The sequence below is a fragment of the Pongo abelii genome, chromosome 8 (genome assembly GCF_028885655.2).
Source record: "Pongo abelii isolate AG06213 chromosome 8, NHGRI_mPonAbe1-v2.0_pri, whole genome shotgun sequence".
Classification (NCBI taxonomy): Eukaryota; Metazoa; Chordata; class Mammalia; order Primates; family Hominidae; genus Pongo; species Pongo abelii.
In genome coordinates this window covers 128,999,402-129,023,666 of record NC_071993.2, presented here as the reverse complement: position 1 = coordinate 129,023,666, position 24,265 = coordinate 128,999,402, and the positions used below count along the sequence as shown (strand labels likewise).

The following is a 24,265-nucleotide window of genomic DNA, read 5'->3' as shown; positions in this document are numbered from 1 at the left end:
TTAAAAATAAAACTCGCCCAGGCGTGGTGGCTCACGCCTGTAATCCCAGCACTCTGGGAGGCTGAGGTGGGCGGATCACGAGGTCAGGAGATTGAGACCATCCTGGCTAACACGGTGAAACCCTGTCTCTACTAAAAATACAAAAAATTAGCCTGGCGTGGTGGCAGGTGCCTGTAGTCCCAGCTACCCAGAAGGTTGAGGCAGGAGAATGGCGGGAACCTAGGAGGCGGAGTTTGCAGTGAGCCGAGATCGCGCCACTGCGCTCTGGCCTGGGCGACAGAGCCAGAATCCATCTCAAAAATAAATAAATAAAACTCATCACCTTCCTAAAGCCTTTCTTTTCCTTCAGGGTTTTGTTAATAGCACCTTGTTCTTAAATCAGTTGTCCTGTCTGTTCTCATCTCATGTATTCACAAATCCTTTCCATGGATGTCTCCCAGGGCTGGGGAGGAGACTGATTTCTGTGCTGACGGTGGTAGGAATCAGGGTGGATTTGTGGCCATGCCTTCTTCCTGTCTCCGCTGCCTGAGAAGTTATCATCCAAGGTCCATTCTCAGTTCCCCGTAAATTGCTGCCCTACTCTAGTCCATATTTTTAATAAAACACTTTATACTGCATAACCAGACGTGCTATTTTTTTTTTTCTTCAGTGTTTTCTTCCCCACGAGTTGTAAACCCCTTAAAGTACAGAGGGGCTACATGCTAGTCATTGGTCCTGGACAGAGTTAGGGTTTAGGCTTAGGAATATGATATCTCATGAAGTTTTAGGTGGATTGGAGAGTATAAGACAATGTGTTTCTGCATAATTGTAACAGGCTTGTACATCCTCTGCTATATTTACTCCTACAGAGAGGGAGCCATGCCGCTTTAGTCAAGATCAACTCAGAGGCTGTGAAATTGTAGGTTTCTGGATTTCTAGAAAAGTGTTGCGACTAGCAGTGTTAAAAGAATAATGAAAAGCATAGTGAAGGATGAAGGTGTGTGAGTTAAGACTTCTCAGAGTCTTGGAGGGAGAGATTTAAAAATGGCTAATTTTTTTTTTTTTTTAGACAGTCTCGCTCTGTCCCCCAGGGTGGAGTGCAGTGGCCAGATCTCAGCTCACTGTAACCTCTGCCTTCTGTGTTCAACCGATTGTCCTGCCTCAGACTCCCGAGTAGCTGGGATTACAGGCACGAGCCACCACATCCGTCTTAATTTTTTTTGTATTTTTAGTAGAGATGGAGTTTCACCTTTTGGCCAGGCTGGTCTCGAACTCCTGACCTCAAGTGATAACGCCTGCCTCAGCCTCTCAAAGTGCTGGGATTATAGGCGGGAGCCACCACGCCCAGCCCAAATAGGAGTCTGTTTTCCCTCTCCTTGGATTTAAGCTGGTCTTGGTGACTTACGTGACCAGTAGAATACAGAAGTGATGTTCTGGGACTTGTGAGGCTAAGTCATAAGAAGCCTTCTAGCTTCCAACAGACCTCTTGGAATACACATTCGTGGAGTCATGAGTCACCGGATAATAAGTCCAACTACCACGTGGCACTGAAACTACATGGAGAGCTGCAAATGAGAGATGGGCCAGGGAGGCCCAGCTTTCTAGCCTTCCCTGCCAAGGGCATGTAGGGAAGCCATCTTGGACCCTCCAGATGAGCCCAGTCATCAACTGAATATCCCCAGGCAGCTCTGGTGGTACCTCATGGGACAGAAATATCCAGTTGAGCTCTGTCTGATTTCCTGACATAGAATTGCGAGATATAATAAAGTGGTGGTTGCTTTAAGTCACTAAGTTTTAGGGCTGTCACACAGCCAGCTGAAACACTTGGAAATACTGTGCTTGTGGCTTTTTTTATTTTCGCCAGTTTGATGCACTTAAAAAAACCAGGGAGTATATGTTTTATTGCATTAATGATTATAAAAGTATGCTAGTCTAAAAAATATAAAATAATTTAAACCTTATTTTTTTCTAGTTGACTTCTCAAAAATGGTGGCATACTCAAGAGCTCCCTTCAGAGTGGTTTCTTAATTTTACCCTCTTTTTTTTAATTTCTCCATCAGAATCATCACTTTCCTAAGTGCTTTCTAGTAAGGTTGCAAAATTGGATAAGCTGTGACCCCTTCAAACTTTCACCTTCTCTTTTTCCACTTGAGATTTTAGGAAAGATGGAACGGGGCTGGAGCGCTTCTGAGCGTGTCTTTGCTCTGAGTTCTCTCCCTCGGATCATTCGGTCTTGATGTCCCTTCTTCTGTTCCTTTGTCCATGCCACCTTGTGCTTACTGGTTTCAGTTTTGTGTGTTTTCTGGATATTTTCATGCTTTCCATCCTTTTCCAGTGTTAGTATTTTAGGGGAAAGTATTTCATTGGGAATTCTTTGAGGGAGCAGTCGGTGTTTGTGGTCCCTGAGGCCTCTGGTTCGTTCAGCCCGGTGTATGTGTTTCTTTGTAAGACTCAGTTCCCTCTCAGGCACTAGATAGTCCCATTTTTTACTATCTTCTGTTTTCTCACTTTATGGTCTCTTTTCCTCTATTTTAGTTTCCCATTTTGGAACCATATTGTATTTCCATACTTCTTCTATCATCATTTCTTGATGCTATTGATAGTAGTATGCCTCTGCTTTAGCAAACTGGAAATCAGAAGACACAGCCTTAAGTTTATGAAGTGTTTCATTCTCCTGCGGAAACTTGTGGACTAAACAGTTTCCTCACTTCTGAAGAATGGACACCACCTAGGCTGGGTGCCGTGGCTCACGCCTGTAATCCCAGCACTTTGGGAGGCCGAGGCGGGTGGATCCTGAGGTCAGGAGTTTGAGACCAGCCTGGCCAATATGGTGAAACCGCATCTCTACTAAAAATACAAAAATTAGCTGGGCGTGGTGGTACACGCCTGTAGTCCCAGCTGGTTGGGAAGCTGAGGCAGGAGAATCACTTGAACCTGGGAGGTGGAGGTTGCAGTAAGCCGAGATCGCACCACTGCACTCCGGCCTGGGCGACAGAGCAAGACTCCATCTCAAAAAAAAGAATGGACACCACCTAAACCCTTACGAAAGGGAAATATTAGAACATTTTAAGTTGGATGTCCTTTATTCTATTTCCATGGTACAGATCTAAAACTCCTACACCATGTCCCAGTTAGGGACACTTTTTTTTTCTTAGATGGAGTCTTGCTCTGTCACCCAGGCTGGAGTGCAGTGGTATGATCTCAGCTCACTGCAACCTCCACCTCCTGGGTTCAAACGATTCTCCTGCCGCAGCCTCCTGAGTAGCTGGGACTACAGATGTGTGCCACCATGCCCGGCTAATTTTTGTAATTTTTAGTAGAGACGAATTTCCACTATGTTGGCCAGGATGGTCTCGAACTCCCGACCCCAAGTGATCTGCCCGCCTCGGCCTCCCAAAGTGCTGGGATTGCAGTTGTGAGCCACCGCGCCCAGCCCCACATACCTCCTACACTCTCCTCCCGCAGTGTTCCCTCCTACCTGAGGACTTTGCCATAGCCTTCCCTGAGGAATCAGAAGCAGTCCCTCCAGAGCTCCTCCTTCCCCGCTGCCAGAACCACCACCTTGCCTCTGTCCCAACTCTGCCTTCCTGCCTTTACAGAGGAAACACTGCCCCTATGCCTTTCCAAAGCCAAGCCTTCCACCTCTTCTTGTTGAGCTTCAAGACTCAATTTTGCAATTATCAGATTCCCTTTCCGCAAAATCTCCCTGCTGCTCACTCCCATCCACATACAAATAGGCTTCCGTATATGTCATCTTTAACAAAAGAGGAAAGCTCTTCCTCTATTGTACACGCTGCTCCGGTTTTTACCCGCCTTTTTTACTCCTCTTCGCAATATAGTTTGAGTAGTTACCTGTGATCCTTCTCCATTTTCTCACCTCACTTTTTCTCCGCAATCCACTTTTGCTGGGTTTTCATCCGCCACCCCCTTTTCCCCCGACTACTTCACTGACTGCTCTTGTCTAGGTCATCAGTGGTTTCTTTTCTTTTTTTTTTTTTTTTTTCTGAGACAGAGTCTTGCTCTGTCACCAGGCTGGAGTGCAGTGGCGCAATCTCAGCTCACTGCAACCTCTGCCTCCTGGGTTCAAGCGATTCCCCTGCCTCAGCCTCCTGAGTAGCTGGGACTACTACGGTCCTTATGTAGACCACTCTTCAATTTCAGCTTAAACGTCACTCCCTCAGATCTTCCACAAACTCTCTCAGAGAAAACCTCATCCTTCCATGACACTTACAGTAATTTATGCTGTTTGTCTAATATCAACGCTCTTGTAATCCCAGCACTTTGGGAGGCTGAGGCTGGAGGATCACCTGAGGTCGGGAGTTCGAAACCAGCCTGACCAACATGGTGAAACCCTGTCTCTACTAAAAATACAAAATTAGCCGGGCATGGTGGTGCATGCCTGTAATCCCAGTTAGTCAGGAGGCTGAAGCAGGAGAATCGCTTGAACCCAGGAGGCAGAGGTTGCAGTGAGCCAAGATTGTGCCATTGCACTCCAGCCTGGGCAACAAGAGCAAAATTCCATCTCAAGAAAAAAGAAAAATTTAAAATTGGCCAGGCTTGGTGGCATGCCTGGGGTCCCAGCTACTTGGGAGGCTGAAGTGGAAGGATTGCTTAAGCCTGGGAGGTCAAGGCTGCAGTGAGCCGTGATTGTGCCACTACACTCCAGCCTGGGCAACAGAGTGAGACTCTGCCTCAAAACAAAAACAAAAACAAAAACAAACACAAACACCCAAAATCATATTCATAAATAGTTACAAAAAGTAAATACATGGCCAGGTGCAGTGGCTCACGCCTGTAATCCCAGCACTTTGGGAGGCCGAGGTGGGCAAACCATGAGGTCAGGAGTTCGAGGCCAGCCTGGCCAATATGGTGAAACCCCATCTCTACTAAAAAATACAAAAATTAGCTGAGCATGGTGGTGCACACCTGTAGTTCCAGCTACTCGGCAGGCTGAGGCAGGAGAATCTCTTGGACCCGGGAGCCGGAGGTTGCCATGAGCCAAGACTGTGCCACTGCACTCCAGCCTGGGTGACAGCATGACACTGTCTCCAAAAAAATAGGAAGCAAAAAAGATACCAGTATTGAAGTACAAATGAATGAAAATGATTCGGTATATTCACTTCAAGATACTCTCTACCATGTATGCAAGCCGCATTCATCCAAAGTCATCGTGTAGCCCATTGAGACATCTCTAGTTCTTTAAAACAAATGTGGGCCAGGAGCAGTGGCTCATGCCTGTAATCCCAGCACTTTGGGAGGCCGAGGTGGGCGGATCATCTGAGGTCAGGAGTTCAAGACCAGTCTGGCCAACATGGTGAGACCCTCAACTCTACTAAAAATACAAAAAAGTAGCCGGGCGTGGTGGTGTGAACCTGTAATCCCAGCTACTTGGGAGGCTGAGGTGCGAGAATTGCTTGAACCTGGGAGGCAGAGGTTGCAATGAGCCAAGACTGCGCCACTGCACTCCAGCCTGGGCAACAGAGCGAGACTCCGTCTTAAATGTGAAAAGGAGAAAATACAGTAATTAATTACCTGGATTCTTACTTAGGAATTAAATCTATCCCTCCCGAAATGTGCCATGTGCAGAGAAGTAATTGAGACTGCAGCCCAGCCAGATGTGATGGTTTGTGCCTATAATCCCAGCACTGTGGGAGGCCAAGTGAGAGGGTCACTTGAGCCCAGGGGTTCAAGTCCACCCTGAGCAACAGAGTGAGACTTCTATCTCTACAAAAAAAATTTAGGCCGGGCTCGGTGGTTCACGCCTGTAATCCCAGCACTTTGGGTGGCTGAGGCTGGCAGATCACCTGAGGTCGGGGAGTTTGAGACCAGCCTCACCAACATGGAGAAACCTTGTCTCTACTAAAAATATAAAATTAGCCGGGCATGGCGGCGCATGCCTGTAATCTCAGCTAGTCAGGAGGCTGAGTAGCCTCCTGTTGGTGAGCCAAGATAGTGCCACTCACTGCAGCCTGGGCAACAAAGTGAGACCCTGTCTAAAAAAAAAAAAAAAGAAAAAAACAAAAACCCAAAACCCCCCAAAAAAAACCAAAAAAAACTATAGCCCCCAAAATAATATTCATAAATAGCTATAAAAGTAAATACATGGCCGGGCGCGGTGGCTCACGCCTGTAATCCCAGCACTTTGGGAGGCCCAGGCGGGCGGATCACGAGGTCAGGAGATCGAGACCATCCTGGCTAACATGGTGAAACCCCGTCTCTACTAATAATACAAACTATTAGCCGAGTGTGGTGGCGGGTAATACCAGCAACTCAGGAGGCTGAGGCAGGAGAATGGCGTGAGCCCGGGAGGCGGAGCTTGCAGTGAGCGGAGATCACACCACTGCACTCCAGCCTGGGCGACGGAGCGAGACTCTGTCTCAAAACAAAACAAAAAATTAGCTAGGCGTGGTGACGCGCACCTGTAGTCCCAGCTACTCAGGAAGCTGAGGCACGCGAATCGCTTGAACCTGGGTGGCAGAGGTCACAGTGAGCTGAGATCACACCACTGCACTGCAGCCTGGGCAGCAGAGTGAGACTCCATCTCAATTAACAAACAAACAATACATGTATTTTATGCTTTAGAAAGAATTTCAAACATCAGGTCATGTAATGGTTCAAAAGCATTAAATTACATTTCATTCTACATTTTATATTAACTTGATCTCCAAACCAAACATAACACCATTTTAAAATTGATAAAAACCATGTCACTCAGATTTCAAACTCATGTGATATTAATTCAGCCAAAGTTCTTATACATCTATGACCTGACGGGACCATATGATACCACAAGCCCCTTTCATTCATTGGCTAAGAGTCAGGCATTGTGTGAAGTGCTAAAAGGCAGCATCTTATTTACCCTCATGTGAAAAAAGAGAAGCCTCTTTTTTGATACAGAAAAATATGCAGTCCTGAGTGTAAGCCTCCCTTTAAGTAATCAGCTTAAATTAAAATAACACTTATATAAAGAAAATCACATGGACCTAAAATTACTTTTTATTTAAGTACCATGTTGCAAATTGTTTCTCTTTTCTGATATGAGAAACTAGACCGGAGAAAGAATATTTTTAAGCCAGTAAAATAAACAGAGAACTTTTCTGAGAGTAAATCAGGTTGAAACAAACTATGAGCAAGACTAGGCTTTGCTCTGTAAGTGAAAGCCTGCCTGAGTTGTGAAGAAAATGACTCTGCTCTTCACACACCTAAATTTTAATCCTTCATAAAAAAATCATGAAATGTGTTTAAGTAGTTATGGGAAGTCCTAGCTCATGGAGAAGGTGGTGGTGACTCAACGGAAAGGGTTGTTAACCACTTTTCACATAAAGTGAACTTGAAATGAACTTCACAGTAAAATGCAAGAGCAACTTTTGGCATTGGAAACAGCGCCTTGCCTGCTGTCTCCATTTTGCAAAAGTCTTGAGTGCGTCTAATAGCATCTAAACACCAAACACGGACCCCTCCAACAATCCTATGAGGTAATAGGATTATCATCCCCATTTTACATATGGGGAAACTTTAAGAGAGTTAAGTGACATGTTTAAGGCCACAAAGATGCTAAGTGGGAGACTGGAACTTAAACACCAATGTCTAAAAACAAAGCCTGTGATCTCATGCATATGCCATCCCACACAACCTTGGAATATCAAAGGAGTGGCAACAGTCTACTTTTGGTGAACTTACAATCCAATTAGGCGGGAAAGAACTATATGCAAATATATCACAAGTGTAATACAGGGGTAAAAATGCATTGCTTACATATTGAGAGATAACAAAGGGCTGGAGTCTTTAATGTGAGGTGGAACTGAAGATGGAGGCCTTCTTGGAAAAGGAAGTGCTTCTTGAAGTAGATTGAGAGCACAATCTGAGCAGAAATGTGGGAATACTCCTGAGACCAGCCAGGAGATGACTCAATCAAACTGGTTGTTAACAAGAGGAAGTTACACAAGCCAGAGTACCACATACACAGGGGGATGCTGGAAGCCAGAATATAGAGTACAGTATGGGGAAGGGACACTGAAGCCAGGATGTGATGTAGAGGAATCTTGATGACTTTCCAAAACAAATAAAGACTCTGAAATGCTGTTAACAGCAAAGTGATTAAAAAGAAGAGATGCTTGATAAAAGATCCTGAAACCATAGGGCCTAGAAGCAGAGACAGAGAATTGGGCTGGTACACTAGAGGTGCAAGAACCTGGTTCTAGACCAGCACTGTTCCAACAAAATTAGAATGTGAGTCACAGATGTAATAGAAAATTTTCTAGGAGTTAAAAAAAATAAAAATAAATAGGTGATTTCGTTTTAGTGATACACTTCAACATAGTATATCCAAAATATTGTCAATCAACATGTAATCAACATACAAAGATTTATACTGCTGTTCTTTAATCAACTTTTTTTAGAGCAACTTTAGGTTTACAAAAATATTGACTGAAAAGTACAGAGAATTCCTACATACCTTCTCCCCACAAGTTCCTCCTATTATAAACATCTTGTATTAGTGTGGTACATTTGTGATAACTGAGGAATCAATATTGATACATTATTATTAACTGAAGTCCATAGTTTACATTAAGATTCACTCTTTATCTTGTACCTTATATGAGTTTTGACGAGTATATGACATGTGTCCATTATTACTGTTTCATACAGAACAGTAGCACTGCCCTAAAAATCTCATGTCTCTACCTATTCATCTTTCCCTCCCTCAATACCCTGAACCCCTGGCAACCTCTGATCATTTTACTGTCTCCAGAGTTTTGCTTTTGCCAGAAGTCGTATAGTTAGAATCATATAGTATGTAGGCTTTTCAGATTGGCTTCTTTCCCTTAGCAATATGCTTTTAGGGTTCCTTTATGTCTTTTCATGGCTTGAGAATGGCAATCCAGTGCATTTCTTTTTATTAGTGAGTAACATTCCATTGTATGGATGTGCCAATTTGTTTATCCATTCACCTCCTGAAAGACATTTTGGTTACTTCCAAGTTTTGGCAATTATGAATAAAGCTGCAATAAACATTTGTGTGCAGGTTTTGTGTGAAAACTGAAAACCATCAGTGTTCAACTGCTTTGGGTATATAACAAAGAGCACGATCACTGGATTGTATGGTAAGAGTATGTTTAGTTTTGTAAGAAACTGCCAAACTGTCTTCCAAAGTGGTTGCAGTGCATGTTGCCTCACCATCAATGATATATCAGAGTTCCTGTTGCTCCACATCTTTGCTTAGCATTTGGTGTTGTCAAATTTTAGCCATTCTAATAGTTGTGTAAAGGCATCTCGTTGATTTGATTTAATTTGAAGTTCTCTAATAACATGTAATGCTGAGCATCTCTTTATATGTTTTATCTGCCATCTGTTTATCTTTAATTGTCTGTTAAAATCTTTTGCCCGTTTCTAATTTGGCTGTTTGCTTTTTTATTGTTAAGTTTTAAGAGTTCCTTGTGTGTTTTAGATAGCTGTCCTTTATCAAATACGTGTTTTGCAGTTTTTTCTCCCAGTCTGTGGCTTGTCTTTTCATTGTCTTAACAGTATCTTTTTTTTTTTTTTCAGATGGAGTCTTGCTCTGTCACCCAGGCTGGAGTGCAATGGCGTGATCTCGGCTCACTACAACCTCTGCCTCCCAGGTTCTAGCAATTCTCCTGCCTCAGCCTCCCAAGTAGCTAGGATTATAGGTGTGTGCCACCACGCCCGTCTAATTTTTCTATTCCTAGTAGAGATGGGGTTTCATCATGTTGGCCAGGCTGGTCTCAAACTCCTGACCTCAGGTGATCCGCCCGCCTCAGACTCCCAAAGTCCTGGGATTACAGGTGTGAGCCACCGTGCCTGGCCAACAGTATCTTTCACAGAGCAGAAAGTTTTAAATTTTAATGAAGTATTACTTAATTTTTTTTCTTTCATGGATCATGCTTCTAGTGTTGTATCTAAAAAGTCATCACTAAACCCAAGGTCACCTAGATTTTCTTCTATGTTATTACCTTGGAGTTTTACAATTTTGCATTTTACATTTAGGTTTATAATTCATTTTGAGTTAATTTTTGTACATTGGATATAAGGACTGTGTCTAGATGTATTTTTTTTTTTTTGCATATGGATGTCCAGTTCTAGTGCCATTTGTGGAAAAGACTATCACTTTTCCATTGAATTGCCTTTGCTCCTTTGTAAAAGATCAGTTGGCTGTATCTGTATGAGTCTATTTCTGGGCTCTCTGTTCCATTTATCTGTCTGTTCTTTCACCAATACTACACTATTTTGATGACTAGCTTTATAGCAAGTCTTGAAGTCCAGTAGAGTCAGTCCTCCAACTTTGTTGTTCTTCAGTGTTGTTTTGGTTATTATGGGTCTTTTGGCTGTCCATATAAACTTTTGAATGTTTGTTGACATTCAGAAAATGACTTCCTAGGATTCTGACTGGGACTACTCAGAATCTGAAGATCAAGTTGTAAAAAACTGATGTCTTAACAACATTCATCTTCCTTCAATGAACATAGATTCTCTCTTCATTTATTTCATTTTTTATTTTGAGGTTTGTAGTTCTCCTCACATAGATATTGTATTGGTCCCTTCTCACGCTGCTGATAAAGACATACCCAAGACTGGGCAGTTTATAAAGTAAAGAGGTTTAATTGACTCACAGTTCCACATGGCTGGGGAGGCCTCAGGAAACTTACAATCATGGCAGAAGGAACCTCTTCACAGGGCGGCAGGAGACAGAATGAGTGTCCAGCGAAGGGGGAAACCTCTTATAAAACCATCAGATCTCGTGAAAACTAACTCACTATCACAAGAACAGGATGGGGGAAATCGCCCCCCCATGATTCAATTATCTCCACCTGGTCCCTCCCATGACACGTGGGGATTATGGGAACTACAATTCAAGATGAGATTTGGGAGGGGACACAACCAAACCATATCAGATATTAAACATATTTTGTCAGATTTATACTTAAGTATTTCTTTTTTCGTTGCTAATGTAAATGGTATTATTTTAAATTTCAAATTCTAACTGTTCATTCCTCTTTTTTTTTTTGGAGACAGGGTCTTGCTCTGTTGTCCAGGCTGGAATGCAGTGTGCAGTGGGGTGACCTTGGCTCACCGCAACCTCCACCTCCTGGGTTCAAGTGATTCTTGTGCCTCAACCTCCCAAGTAGCTGGGGATTACAGGCACATGTCACCACGCCTGGCTAATTTTTGTATTTTTAGTAGAGATGGGGTTTTGCCATGTTGGCCAGGCTGGTCTTGAACTCCTAATCTCAAGTGACCTGCCTGCCTTGGCCTCCCAAAGTGCTGGGATTACAGGCATGAGCCACTGTGCCTGGCCTGTTCATTTCTTTTTTCTTCTTTTTTGAGACAGAATCTCACTCTGTCACCCAGGCTGGAGTGCAGTGGCTTGATCTCAGCTCACTGCAACCTCTACCTCCTGGGTTCAAGTGATTCTCCTGACTCAGCCTCCTGAGTAGCTGGGATTACAGGCACGTGCCATCACGCTGGGCTAATTTTTGTATTTTTAGTAGAGATGGGGTTTCACCATGTTAGACAGGCTGGTCTCGAACTCCTGGCCTCAGGTGATCTACCTGCCTCGGCCTCCCAAAGTGCTTGGATTACAGATGTGACCCACTGTGCCCAGCTAGCCTGTTCATTTCTGATATATAGGAAAGCAATTTATTTTGGATATTAACAAGGCTGTATCCTGCTACCTTGCTGTAATTGGTCATTAGTTCCAGGAGGCTTTTTGTTGTTGTTGTTTCTTTGGGATTTTCCACATAGACAATCATATCATCTGTAAACAAAGACAGTTTAATTCCTTCCTAATCTATATACCTTTGTTTCCTTTCCTAGTCTTAGTACATTCACTAGGACTTCTGCTAGGACATTGAATAGAAATTATAAGAGAGGACATCCTTGCCTTGTTCCTGATTAAGATCAGGAGATATAAGATCATTTTTTAGGAGAAACCACCTAGTTTCTCACCATTAAGTATGATGTTAGCTGTAAGACTTTAGTAGATGTTCTTAAATTTAGGAAGGTCTCCTGTATTTTAGTTTGCTGAGTATTTATCATGAATGGGTATTGAATTTTGTCAAATGCTATTTCCATATCTATTGATATGATCACATGACTTCCTTTCTGATTTGAGGTGATTGGCTACATTAATTGCTTTTCTAATACTGAACCAGTCTTGCATACCTGGAGTAAATCCTACTTGGTGGTGGTGTACAATTCTTCCTATACATTGTCAGATTTGGTTTTGGTATTAGAATAATGTTGGCCTCACAGAATGAGTCAGAAAGTATCCCCTTTGCTTCTATTTTCTGGAAGAGACTATAGATAACTGGTATAATTTCCTTCCACAAATGTTAAGCAGAATGTACTAGCGAATCCATCTGTGCTTGGTGCTTCTGTTTTCAGTCATTAATCATTCATTAAATGTCTTTAATAGATACAGACCTATTCAGATCTTTTTCTTCTTTGGTGAGTTTTGGCAGATTCTATCTTTTAAGGAATCCATCAATTTCCTCTAGGTGGTCATATTTGTGGGCACAGAGTTTTAATTATATCCCCCTTTATTATTCATGGATAATGGATAATAAAGGTCCATGAATCAGTAGTGATGGTCCCTCTTTCACTTCTGATACCCGTAATTAGTCTTCTCTTTTTTCCTTAACCTTACTAGAGGTTTATCAATTTTATTTCACAGAACCAGCTTTTGGGTTCACTGATTTTCTGTACCCATTTCCCCTATTTAATTTCTTTGATTTCTACTCCAACTATCATTATTTTTTTCTGCTTATTTGGGATTTGGTCTTTTTCTAGCCTTCGAAGGTAGAATATTGATTTTAGATCTCCTTTTTAAAGAATGCATTTACTGCTATACATTTCCCTCTAAGCACTGCTTTTGCTAAATCTCACCAATTTTAAGTTGTGGTTTCATTTTCATTTAGTTCAATATATTTCTTTTTTTCTTTTTCTTTTTTTTTTTGTGTGTGTGTGTGTGATGAAGTCTCACTCTTGTCCCCCAGGCTGGAGTGCAATGGCATGATCTCCGTTCACTGCAACCTCCGCCTCCCAGGTTCAAGCGATTCTCCCGCCTCAGCCTCCCAAGTAGCTGGGATTACAGATGCCTGCCATCATGCCTGGCTAATTTTTGTATTTTTAGTAGAGACAGGGTTTCATCATGTTGGCTAGGCTGGTCTCGAACTCCTGACCTTAGGTCATCTGCCTGCCTCAGCCTCCCAAAATATGGGGATTACAGGCGTGAGCCACCTAGTTCAATGTATTTCTAAATTTCTCTTGAGACTTATTGTTTCACCAAAGCGTTATTTATAAGTGTGTTGTTTAATCTCCAAGTATGTTAGAATTTTTCAGCTATCATTTTTTTTTGAGACAGGGTCTTGCTAAGTTGCCCAGGCTGGGCACAAGTGATTCTCTGCCTCACTCTTCCGAGTAGATGGAATTATAGGCACACACCACTGTGCGTGGCTAATATCTGTTATTAATTTCTAGTTCAATGCCATTGTGGTCTGAAAGCAGACAGTGCAGGTTTTCTAGTCTTTAAAATGTGTTAAGCTGATTTTTTTATGGTCCAGAATGTGGTCTACTTTGGTGAATGTTGAGAGCTTGAGAAGAAACTCTTAGGTGAAGAATTCTATAGATGTCGATTAGATCTAGTTGACTGATGATGTTATTTGATTCAACTATGTTTTTACTGATTTTCTTCCTGGTAGATGCATCAATTACTGACAGAAGGGTGTTGAAGTCTCCTACTATAATAGTGGATTCATCTATCTCTCCTTGTAGTTTTATCAGTTTTTGCCTGATGTAGCTTACCACTCTGCTGGATGGTGTACCCACATAAAGGATTGTTATGCCTTCTTAGAGAATACACCTCTTTATCATTATGTAATGCCCTTCTTTATTCCTAATTTTCTTTATGGTGAAGTCTGTTTTTTTCTGAAATTAATATAGCTACTCTAGGTTTCTTTTAATTAGTGTTAGCATGGTATAACCTTCCTCATTTATTTACTTATTTAATTTTGAAACAGGGTCTCTGTTGCCCACGCTGGAGGTCAGAGGCATGATCATAGCTCACAGCAAGCTAAACCTCCTGTGCTCAAGTGGTCCTCCCACCTCAGCCTCCCAAGTAGCTGGGACTACAGGCGCACACCACCAGGCCCAGCTAAAGACATTTTTTTTTTTTTTTTGTAGAGACAGGATCTTGCTATATCGCCAGGGTCTTGAACCCCTGGCCTCAAGCAATCCCCTCCTTGGCCTCCCAAAGTGCTGAGATTATAGGCATGAGCCACCATGATTGGTCCATCCTTCTGCTTTTAATCTAAATGTGTCTTTAAATTTAAGGTGGTTTTCTTGTAGACAACATATAGTTGGGTCTTGTTTTGCTTATTCATGCTGACAGTCTGTTTTTTAACTGGTGTCTGAGATCACTGACATTTAAAGTGATTATTGATATAGTTGGATTAATATTTGCCATGGTACTTTTTTTTTTTTTTTTTTTGAGACACAGTCTCATTCTGTTGCCCAGGCTGGACTGCAGTAGCACAATCTCAGCTTACTGCATCCTCTGCCTCCTAGGTTCAAGCGATCCTCCTGCCTCAGCCTCCCGAGTAGCTGGGATTACAGGTGTGTGCCACCATGCCCAGCTAATTTTTGTATTTTTAGTAGAGATGAGGTTTCACCATGTTAGCCAGGCTAGTCTTGGACTCCTGGCCTCAAGTGATCCACACACCTTTGCAGATCAGTCAGAGTGGTGGGAGAAACTATAGGGAAAGGAGCAGGCCTTCTTTAAGGTCAGAAGGCTCTGCATAGCTTCGGGGGAGAAAGCTGAAGGCAGCTGTTCTCTAACCCTGAGGTAGAGGGCGAGGAGTATGTGCAAGAGAGTGAAGGGGAAGTTATCTTGATCAGGCTTGTGTGTTTGAAGTTGTCCAGAAACTGACCTTTGAACATCTGCACAAGGTTCCCTGAAAGGGGAACAATAAATGTTAATTATCCACAGATTGTGTTTGCTCTGGGCTTTCGGCACTGTACCTGCACTGAATAAAAGCAAGCAGCTCCAGCTTCTCGGGGCTGCACTCTGGCCACTTGAGCCGGGCAGTGCACTAGCTGCTCTTACACTTCATGCCTGTGTCTGAGTACTCATTTCATCCGTTGGTCAGCCAGGGTCTGCGGGACAGACCTGGCATGCCTTAGTCTCCTGAAGTGTTGATATTACAGGCTTGAGCCACCATGCCCGGCCCATGTTACTATTTTCTTTTTTCTGCTCTTGTTCTTGTTTTTTTTCTTTTCTTTTTTTCTGTTCCACTCTTTTTCAGCCTTCTCTTTTTTTTTTTTTTTTTTTTTTTGAGACAGTCTTGCTCCGTTGCCCAGGCTGGAGTGCAGTGGCATGATCTTGGCTCACTGCAACCTCCACCTCCTGGGTTCAAGTGATTTCTCGTGCTTCAGCCTCCCAAGTAGCTGGGATTACAGACATACGCTATCACGCCCGGCTGATTTTTGCATTTTTAGTAGAGATGGGGTTTCACCATGTTGGCCAGGCTGGTCTTGAACTTCTGACCTCAGGTGATCCACCCGCCTTGGCTTCCTAAAGTGCTAGGATTACAGATGTGAGCCACTGTGCCTGGCCTGACTCTTCGGGTTTTAAGTTAAGCATTTAATATGATTTGATTTTTTCTCCTCATTTAGTCTATCAAATGTTTTTGCTTTTTATTTTTAAAATTATTTTCATTTATTTTAACTTTTTATTTCCAAAGTTTAAATGGTTGCCCTTGAGTTTGCAGTATACTTTTTTTTTTTTTTTTGAGATGGGGTCTCACTCTGTCACCCAGGCTGGAGTGCAGTGGCGTGATCTTGGCTCACTGCAACCTCCATCTCCTAGGTTCAAGCAATTCTCCTACCTCAGCCTCCCAAGTAGCTGGGTTACAGGTGACTGCCACCATGCCCAGCTAATTTTTCCATTTTTAGTAGAGATGTGGTTTTTCCACACTGGCCAGGCTGGTCTCGAACTCTTGGCCTCAGGTGATCTGCCTGCCTCGGCCTCCCAAAGTGCTGGGATTACAGGTGTTAGCTACCACACCCAGCCTGCAGTATACGCTTATAACTAATCCAAATTCTCTTTCAAATAATACTATACCACTTTATGAATAGCACACAAGTACCTTATAACAGAGCATTTCCATTTATTACCTCCCATCCCTTATAACACTGCTGTCATTTATTTCCATAAGGTTCAATGATCATACTACTTACCCATAAGCTATAATTACCAAATACACTTTTTTTTGTTTTGTTATTTAAGATGGAGTCTCACTCTGTCGCCAGCCTGGAGTGCAATGGCGAGATCTCGGCTAATTGGAACCTCCACCTCCCAGGTTCAAGCGATTCTCCTGCCTCAGCCTCCTGAGTAGCTGGGACTACAGGCATGCGCCACCATGCCCAGCTAATTTTTTGTATTTTTAGTAGAGGTGGGGTTTCACCATGTGGGCCAGGACGGTCTCGATCTCTTGACCTCGTGATCTGCCCACCTTAGCCTCCCAAAGTGCTGGGATTACAGGCGTGAGCCACCATGCCTGGCCCAAATACAAGTTGTTATTATTATTTGTGGCCAACTGCTGTTAGATCAATTAAAGTTAAAAACATTTTTACCTCCACTTATTCCTTCTCTAATGCTCTTCCTTTCTTTATGCAGATCTGAATTTCTGAGCCACATTATTTGCCTTCTTTTTTTTTTGAGACGTAGTCTCACTCTGTCGCCCAGGCTGGAGTGCAGTGGTGCGATCTCGATTCACTGCAACCTCTGCCTCCCAGGTTCAAGGGATTCTCATGCCTCAGCCTCCCGAGTAGCTGGGATTACAGGTGTGTGCCACCACCATGCCCTGCTAATTTTTTGTGTTTTTAGTAGAGACAGGGTTTCATCATGTTGGCCAGGCTGGTCTCAAAGTCCTGAGCTCAGGTAACCCACCTGCCTCGGCCTCCCAAAGTGCTAGGATTACAGGCGTGAGCCACCGTGCCTGGCCTATTTGCCTTCTCTCTGAAGAATGTCTTCAACATTTCTTGGAAAGCAGGTCTACTGCCAACAAATTCCCTCCATTTTTATCTGAGATAGTCTTTACTTCCCTTTCACTTTTGAAGGATAATTTCTCTGGATATAGAATTCTAGGCTGTTTTTTGTTCTTTCAATATTTTTAAATACTTCACTCTCCTCTCTCCTGGCTTCCATGGTTTCTGAAGAGAGGTGTGATGTAATTCTTATTGTTGCTCCTCTATATGTAAGGTCTCTTTTTTCCTTTGGCTTCTTTCAAGATTTTCTGTCTTTGATTTCTGGCACCTTATAGATGATACACCTGTGTAGACTTTTTGGCATTTGTGCCTGCTTGGTGTGTTCTGTACTGTTGTAGTTTTAAAATTCAAATTAATTAGGGTCAGGTGTGGTAGCTCATGCCTGTAATTCCAGCACTTTGGGAGGCTGAGGCAGACAGATCACCTGAGGTTGGGAGTTCGACACCAGCCTGACCAACGTGGAGAAAGCCCATCTCTACTAAAAATACAAAATTAGCTGGGTGTGGTGGCACATGCCTGTAATCCCAGCTACTTGGGAAGCTGAGGCAGGAGAATCACTTGAACCCGGGAGGTGGAGGTTGCAGTGAGCCGAGACTGCGCTATTGCACTACAGCCTGGGCAACAAGAGCAAAACTCCATCTCAAAAAAAAAAAATAAATAAATAATTTAGATAAAAAATTTAGTTCCCCAGTCACACTAGCTACATTTTAGGTGCTCAACAGCCACATGTGGCTAGTATCTACCACACTGGTGGCCAGATCCAGATCCAGATAATTGAGGAAAGGAGATCAATCTAGGGCTCCTGACAGTGAATGGCCTGCAGAGGAAAGCACCTCCTGGACTCTGCTGGCACCTGAGGCACCCTGCTGCTCCTGCTCACCTCCCTGCCTCTGCTCATACAACCCAGTCCTGCTTCCTGGAGTGTCCCTCCTCTCTGTCCTCAGATTATCTTTATTTTACCCTTTCTTCTCTGCCTTAACTTAGGTCCCATCTACTTACAACACCTTTAGAGGGAAAGGAGAATGTGTTTTACTTTATTACCTTTAAGAAACATGATCTAAGCCTGTTGTCACCATGCAAAGATCCTTCACATCACCAGGGCCTAGGGCCAAGCCTCACACTTGTGGCTTTTTAGACTCAATATTACATCTGATAACATTAAAAATGTTAATGGGGGCCGGGCACAGTGGCTCATGCCTGTAATCCCAGCAGGATTGGGAGGCCAAGGTGGGGGGATCATGAGGTCAGGAGTTCGAGACCAGCCTGGCCAACATGGTGAAACCTCGTCTCTACTAAAAATACAAAAATTAGCTGGGCGTGGTAGCGTGTGCGCCTGTAATCCAATCTACTCATGAGGCTGAGACCAGAGAATTGCTTCAATCCGGGAGGCGGAGGTTGCAGTGAGCCGAGATTGTGCCATTGCACTCCACCCTGGGTGATGAGAGTGAAACTCCATCTCAAAAAAAAAAAAAAAAAAAAAGTTAATGGGACTGAAAAAATTTTTTGTCACCATGTTATTGTCAAGTAAGAAAATGAAAAGCAAAGACAACTGTCTATTGCTTGCATCTCATAAGCAGAACGACATTCTAATAGCGTCCTCCATTTTCCCCCAAAAAGGAGGAAACTAAATGAAACTATGTATTTTTTCTTTTTCATGGAAGACAAAAAAGTTGCCTCTGACCTTCAGCAAAATAGACATTTAGGAACTCACACAGCTCCAAACCTAGTATTTGTTTATCTCTTTTCCATTTCGATTTCTTTTAACTTTATTACCTTTTCTCCCTCCAAATGTCTGTTACTAGTTGTTTAACCTTGGGTAAGTTATTTAGCCTCTCTGATCTACATTTCCTAACTTGTGAAGCTGCTATAAGAATTAAGGGAGTTAACACATATGCTGGCCGGGCACAGTGGCTCACGCCTGTAATCCCAGCGCTTTGGGAGGCCAAAGCAGGCTGAGCTCCCAAGCTCAGGAGTTTGAGACCTGCCTGGGCAACATGGTGAAACCCCATCTCTACTAAAAATACAAAAATTAGCCAGGCATGGTGGTGTGCACTTGTAATCTCAGCCACTTGAGCCCAGGAGGTTGAGAATGCAGTAAGCTTTGATTGTGGTGCCGCACTCTAGCCTGGGTAACAGAGTGAAAATGCCTCAAAAAGAAAAGACAAGCCAGGTGCAGTGGCTCATGACTGTAATCCCAGCACTATGGGAGGGCGAGACGGGAGGATCACCTGAGGTCAGGAGTTTGAGACCAGCCTGGCCAACATGGTGAAACCCCATCTCTACTAAAAATAAAAAATTAGCCCAGTATGGTGGTGCACTCCTGTAATCCCAGCTACTCGGGAGGCTGAGGCATGAGAACTGCTTGAACCCAGGAGGCAGAGGTTGCAGTGAGCCAAGATCATGCTACTGTACTCTGGCCTGGGCAAGTGTCAGACTGTGTCTCAAAAAAAAAACCAAACAAACAAACACCACATATGCCTAGGACTTTGGACATTCTCATTATTTTTCAAGGCTGGCATGTCTTGAAGTGTCCTGGCTGAGGTTAGTGTAGGACTTAGGATAAGGTTGAGGCTTTAGAGGGACAGAAGTGAAGTGGGACAGGAATATTAAGACCAAAAAGCCTCCTGGTCCACTTTCTGTCCAGAGCATATTCTGCTGTCTTTCTGATGTATTCCACAGGCTTTGCTTTTGTTCAAAATGAGAGCTGGTCTGGGAAAGGACTGGGAATAGTCAAATCTACCATAAAGAACAAAATGGATGAAGCTTGACTTAAGAACATGACTACTGAGATATAGCATGCAGCTTTCAAGTTTAAGAAGTTAGAGGAACGCCTGAGAAGCTGCTGGATATTACATGGCCACTCCTTAGGTGCCTTCCGATTGTGGGAGGCACAAGTGATGCTTGGCAGTATTAACAAGTGTGGGGAAAACAAAGAGAGATCAGACTATTACTGTGTCTATGTAGAAAGAAGTAGACATAAGAAACTCCATTTTGTTCTGTACTAAGAGAAATTCTTCTGCCTTGAGATGCTGTTAATCTGTAACCCTAGCCCCAGTCCTGTGCCTGCAGAGACATGTGCTGTGTTGACTCAAGGTTTAATGGATTTAGGGCTGTGCAGGATGTGCTTCGTTAAAAATGTGTTTGAAGACGGTATGCTTGGTAAAAGTCATTAACATTCTCTAATCTCGAGTACCCTGGGACACAATGCACTGTGGAAGGCCACAGGGACCTCTGCCCAGGAAAACCAGGTATTGTCCAAGGTTTCTCCCCATGTGATAGCCTGAGATATGGCCTCGTGGGAAGGGAAAGACCTGACCGTCCCCCAGCCCATAAAGGGTCTGTGCTGAGGAGGATTAGTGAAAGAGGAAGGCCTCTTTGCAGTTGAGGTAAGAGGAAGGCATCTGTCTCCTGCTCTTCCCTGGGAATGGAATATCTCAGTGTAAAACCCGATCATACGTTCTATTTACTGAGATAGGAGAAAACCACCTTATGGCTTGAGGTGAGACATGCTGGCGGCAATACTGCTCTTTACTGCACTAAAATGTTTGTGTAAAGCCATAAATCTGGCCTACGTGTATATCGAGGCACAGCACCTTTCCTTAAACTTATTTATGACACAGAGATCTTTGCTCACGTTTTCCTGCTGACCGTCTCCCCACCATTACACTATAGTCCTGCCACATCCCCCTCACCAAGATGGTAGAGATAGTGATCAATAAATACTGAGGGAACTCAGAGACCAGTGCTGGTGCTGGTCCTCTGGGCCCACTATTCTTTCTCTATACTTTGTCTCTGTGTCTTATTTTTTTTTCTCAGTCTCTCGTCCCACCTGACGAGAAACACCCACAGGTGTGGAGGGGCTGGCCCCCTTCAACAAGTCACCAGGCCACCAAGAAACCTCCTTCAGCTGGGTGCATATCCAACACAGGCCCTTGGGGTCAAGAGTGTCAAAACTCACCTCAAAAATTGATTTCTATTTCTCTGAGTTTCATTTCACTTTTTAAAACACACTTTAAAAAATATTGCATCATCAGCTTTATTGCTGACTGGGAAAACTATGAGGACAGACAGGCTTAAATTATCTGTGCACGCAGAGGGAAAGATAAGGCATATTACCTTGTTGGAACTCATTTTTTTTTTTTTTTGAGATGGAGTCTCCTCTTTAGCCCAGGCTGGAGTGCAGTGGCACGATCTCTGCTCACTGCAAGCTCTGCCTCCCGGATTCACGCCATTCTCCTGCCTCAGCCTCCCGAGTAGCTCGGACTACAGGTGCGTGCCACCACGCCCGGCTAATTTTTTGTATTTTTTTAGGGGAGAAGAGGTTTCACCATGTTAGCCAGGATGGTCTCTATCTCCTGACCTCGTGATCCACTCGCCTCGGCCTCCCAAAGTGCTGGGATTACAGGCGTGAGCCACCGCGCCTGGCCCTGGAACTCATTTTTTTAAAAATTTTTTTGAGATGGAGTCTTGCTCTGTCGCCCAGGCTGGAGTGCAGTGGCGCGATCTCCGCTCACTGCAAGCTCCGCCTCCCGGGTTCACACCATTCTCCTGCCTCAGCCTCCCGACTAGCTGGGACCACAGGCGCCCGCCACCACGCCCGGCTAATTTTTTGTATTTTTAGTAGAGACGGGGTTTCACGTGTTAGCCAGGATGGTCTCGATCTCCTGACCTCATGATCCGTCCGCCTCGGCCTCCCAAAGTGCTAGGATTACAGGCGTGATTTTTATATTTTGCTCTAGACTGTCATTCCTTAAGAAATCTTCCTTAAAATAGTGGTTGCAAAATGGAGGCCCATGGGCTGGATTCAGCCTGTAAAACTGTTTTGTTTGGACTGTAGAGTTAAAAAAAAAAAAAAAAAACAAAACCCTGTATTTCCAGCGTCTCTTATTAAAAATCGTATGTGGCACCGGACTTTTAGTGGTACAAGACAGCAACTGTCTCTAGCTGACAGTTGTTTCCTTTAAAAGCCGTTAAGAGTTCTTTAATTTGCGAACCCTCGCCATTCACGGAATACCTGCTTGTGTTCTTGTATCCAGGGCACTGGAGTGCGTGCCAGCTGGTCTGGAAGCAGCTCCAGCAAGTCACTTACACGGCGGCCAGGGGCGGCCTGAGAGGGTAACTTTCAATCCGAGACCCGCCGGGAATGACTTTGGGATAATCACAACCTCTGGTCCTCAGTTTCCTTACCTGCGAAATGGGGCTGATAACGCACAGCTGTGGGAAGTACCGGCCCAAACGCGGGGCTTGGGGACACGACCACCATTCCCGCCCACTGGTCCCCACGCCAGGCCTCGCTCTCCACCCCTCCCGCCGCGGGCCCCCGCGCTTCGCCGAGGTCGGCCCCGGGCGCCGAGAGGCGTGGTCGGCCCGAGTGGACCCTCGCGGCGGCCATGGCGTCGGTGGTGGAATACAAGGGCCTCAGGGCCGGCTACCACTGCGGCTACTGTGACTCCAAGGAGGGCAAAGCGTCCTGCGGTGAGTGTTCCCGACGCCGGAGCTGTCGCGGCCGCCTCGCGTCCAACCCCTGGCGCGGCCGCCGCGCCCCGGACAGGCCCTCGGCAGGGGAAAAAGTAGGCTTGCACCCCGACTCCCGCTTCCCTTCCCCTCTTGACTCTCCCCATCCTGTTTCCCTTCCCGCTCTGTCTCTCCGCCTCACCCTCACTGACAACGGCGGCCCCTTATGGAGAAGGAACGGCAATAAGTGGAAAGCTGCCCTCGGTCAAGATGGCGCGGGCGGCGTCAGCTCCAAGAGGCGCCGGGCCGGCCGGGCCTGAGGGCGCCCGAGTGGCTTCGCGCGAGCCTCGGGAGGCTCCCGGGCGGCGCGCTGCATTGTGGGGTGGCGACGACGGCGGCGCTAGCGACGCGGGGCCGGGAGGCTGAGCGTTCGGGGGGCCGAGGCCATGGCTTTCTGGGCGGGGGGTTCGCCCAGCATCGTGGACTATTTCCCTAGCGAGGACTTCTACCGCTGCGGCTACTGCAAGAACGAGTCGGGCAGCCGCTCCAATGGTGAGCGAGCCGGGCCGGCGGGCGTGGGAAGCCGGGCGCCCGGGTCTCGGGATCCCGGGTCCCCCAGCGAGGACGCGAGGGGGCCGGAGCCCCTGGGTGTCCCCAGTGCCACGGCCAAGACGGAGGGGGCACCCTCGGGAGGGCCGCGGCGCCGGCTTAGCGGGGCAGCTTCGCGGTGCCCGTTCTGCAGGAGAATCCTAACCGGTGCCCGGACTCTCGAAATCGTGGTGGTCTCCCCAGAGTCGGGAGACGGACGCCCGTCTGGGGTAGATTGTGTGAGGTGACGGACGGCGCGCAGTGCCAGGGAACGCCCCAGAGCCGTAGTTAATGGCCGGGGCTGACCGGTGGGTGCTGCGGTGGGAGCGTCCCGGGAGCGAGGGCGAAACGCGGTGCAGAAGGAGCTGTGGGTGTGCACACAGGTGCCGGTCATGTATGAATCAGACGTCCCTGGACGAATGTACAGGATGAGCCCCTTGCATCTCTGGGTTAAAAAAAAAAAAGACAAGAAACTGGTGACCGCGGTTGCTACCGGCAAGGGATTCTCTTTGTCCTGATCTGTTTGAAATTTTTACCATTTGCTTATATGCCGTGTCTTTCCTGCACCCACCCGGACGACAGCAAAGCCAGCCCACAAGTTTGTTTTGTTTTTCCATCGTGATTCAGATTTCTTTGGGGGAGATTTGTTGTTGGTAAACAAAACATCGTGTTTATTTCCTCTCATATAGAATGTAGAATCTATTATTTTAATAGAACAGTCTAGCTTTGTGGAAAACGAGATTCGCCTGAAAACACACAGGCATTTTCCATGAAAAAGGTGTAAGTGGGGAATGATTTGGTCGATAACGGTGTGTGCATTTGCTCCTTCATTGAAAGTGTTTGTTAAGTGCTTCTTGTGGGCAGCGGTTTTGAGTAGACAGTTATGCAATCATTAGAAGTGAGGATTATGAAGACTAAATGGAAAAATGCTTCCAGTTTGGACTTAAACGGAGAAAATCAACAGGATGCAAATGGCTTATGCGACATGATTATAGTTCTGAAAGGAAGAAGGCCCGGAAGCACACCAAATAGTGACAGTGGTAATATGGCCTTAGAGTAATGTGGATTTCTACCTTCTCTTTTTCAGAATTTTTGTATTTTGGCTATAATATTTATAAAATCAATAAGTTACATTAAACGTGCCTAAAATTAATATTTTAATAGATCATTACTTATTTTT

General features: G+C 44.9%; 1 protein-coding gene and 1 long non-coding RNA gene across 23 annotated transcripts in view; one reads left to right on the top strand and one right to left on the bottom strand.

Moving 5' to 3' along the window:
* Window positions 1-1,985: 1,985 nt before the first annotated feature.
* On the bottom strand, window positions 1,986-22,861 carry LOC112135197 (uncharacterized). The gene is made up of 2 exons (XR_008510674.2): window positions 22,700-22,861; window positions 1,986-2,605 (listed from the first exon to the last, which is right to left on the bottom strand). It is a non-coding gene; the product is annotated as an uncharacterized LOC112135197 (long non-coding RNA).
* The window catches only part of ATE1 (arginyltransferase 1), a 187,865-nt gene continuing 184,794 nt past the window's right edge, over window positions 21,195-24,265 (top strand). For 7 of the 22 annotated variants that reach the window (XM_063727089.1, XM_054521525.2, XM_063727085.1 and 4 more), the window contains exon 1: window positions 22,857-23,049. In XM_063727089.1, the coding sequence (XP_063583159.1) occupies window positions 22,944-23,049 (106 nt within the window). In that variant the 5' untranslated portion in view covers window positions 22,857-22,943. 22 annotated transcript variants of the gene reach the window in all.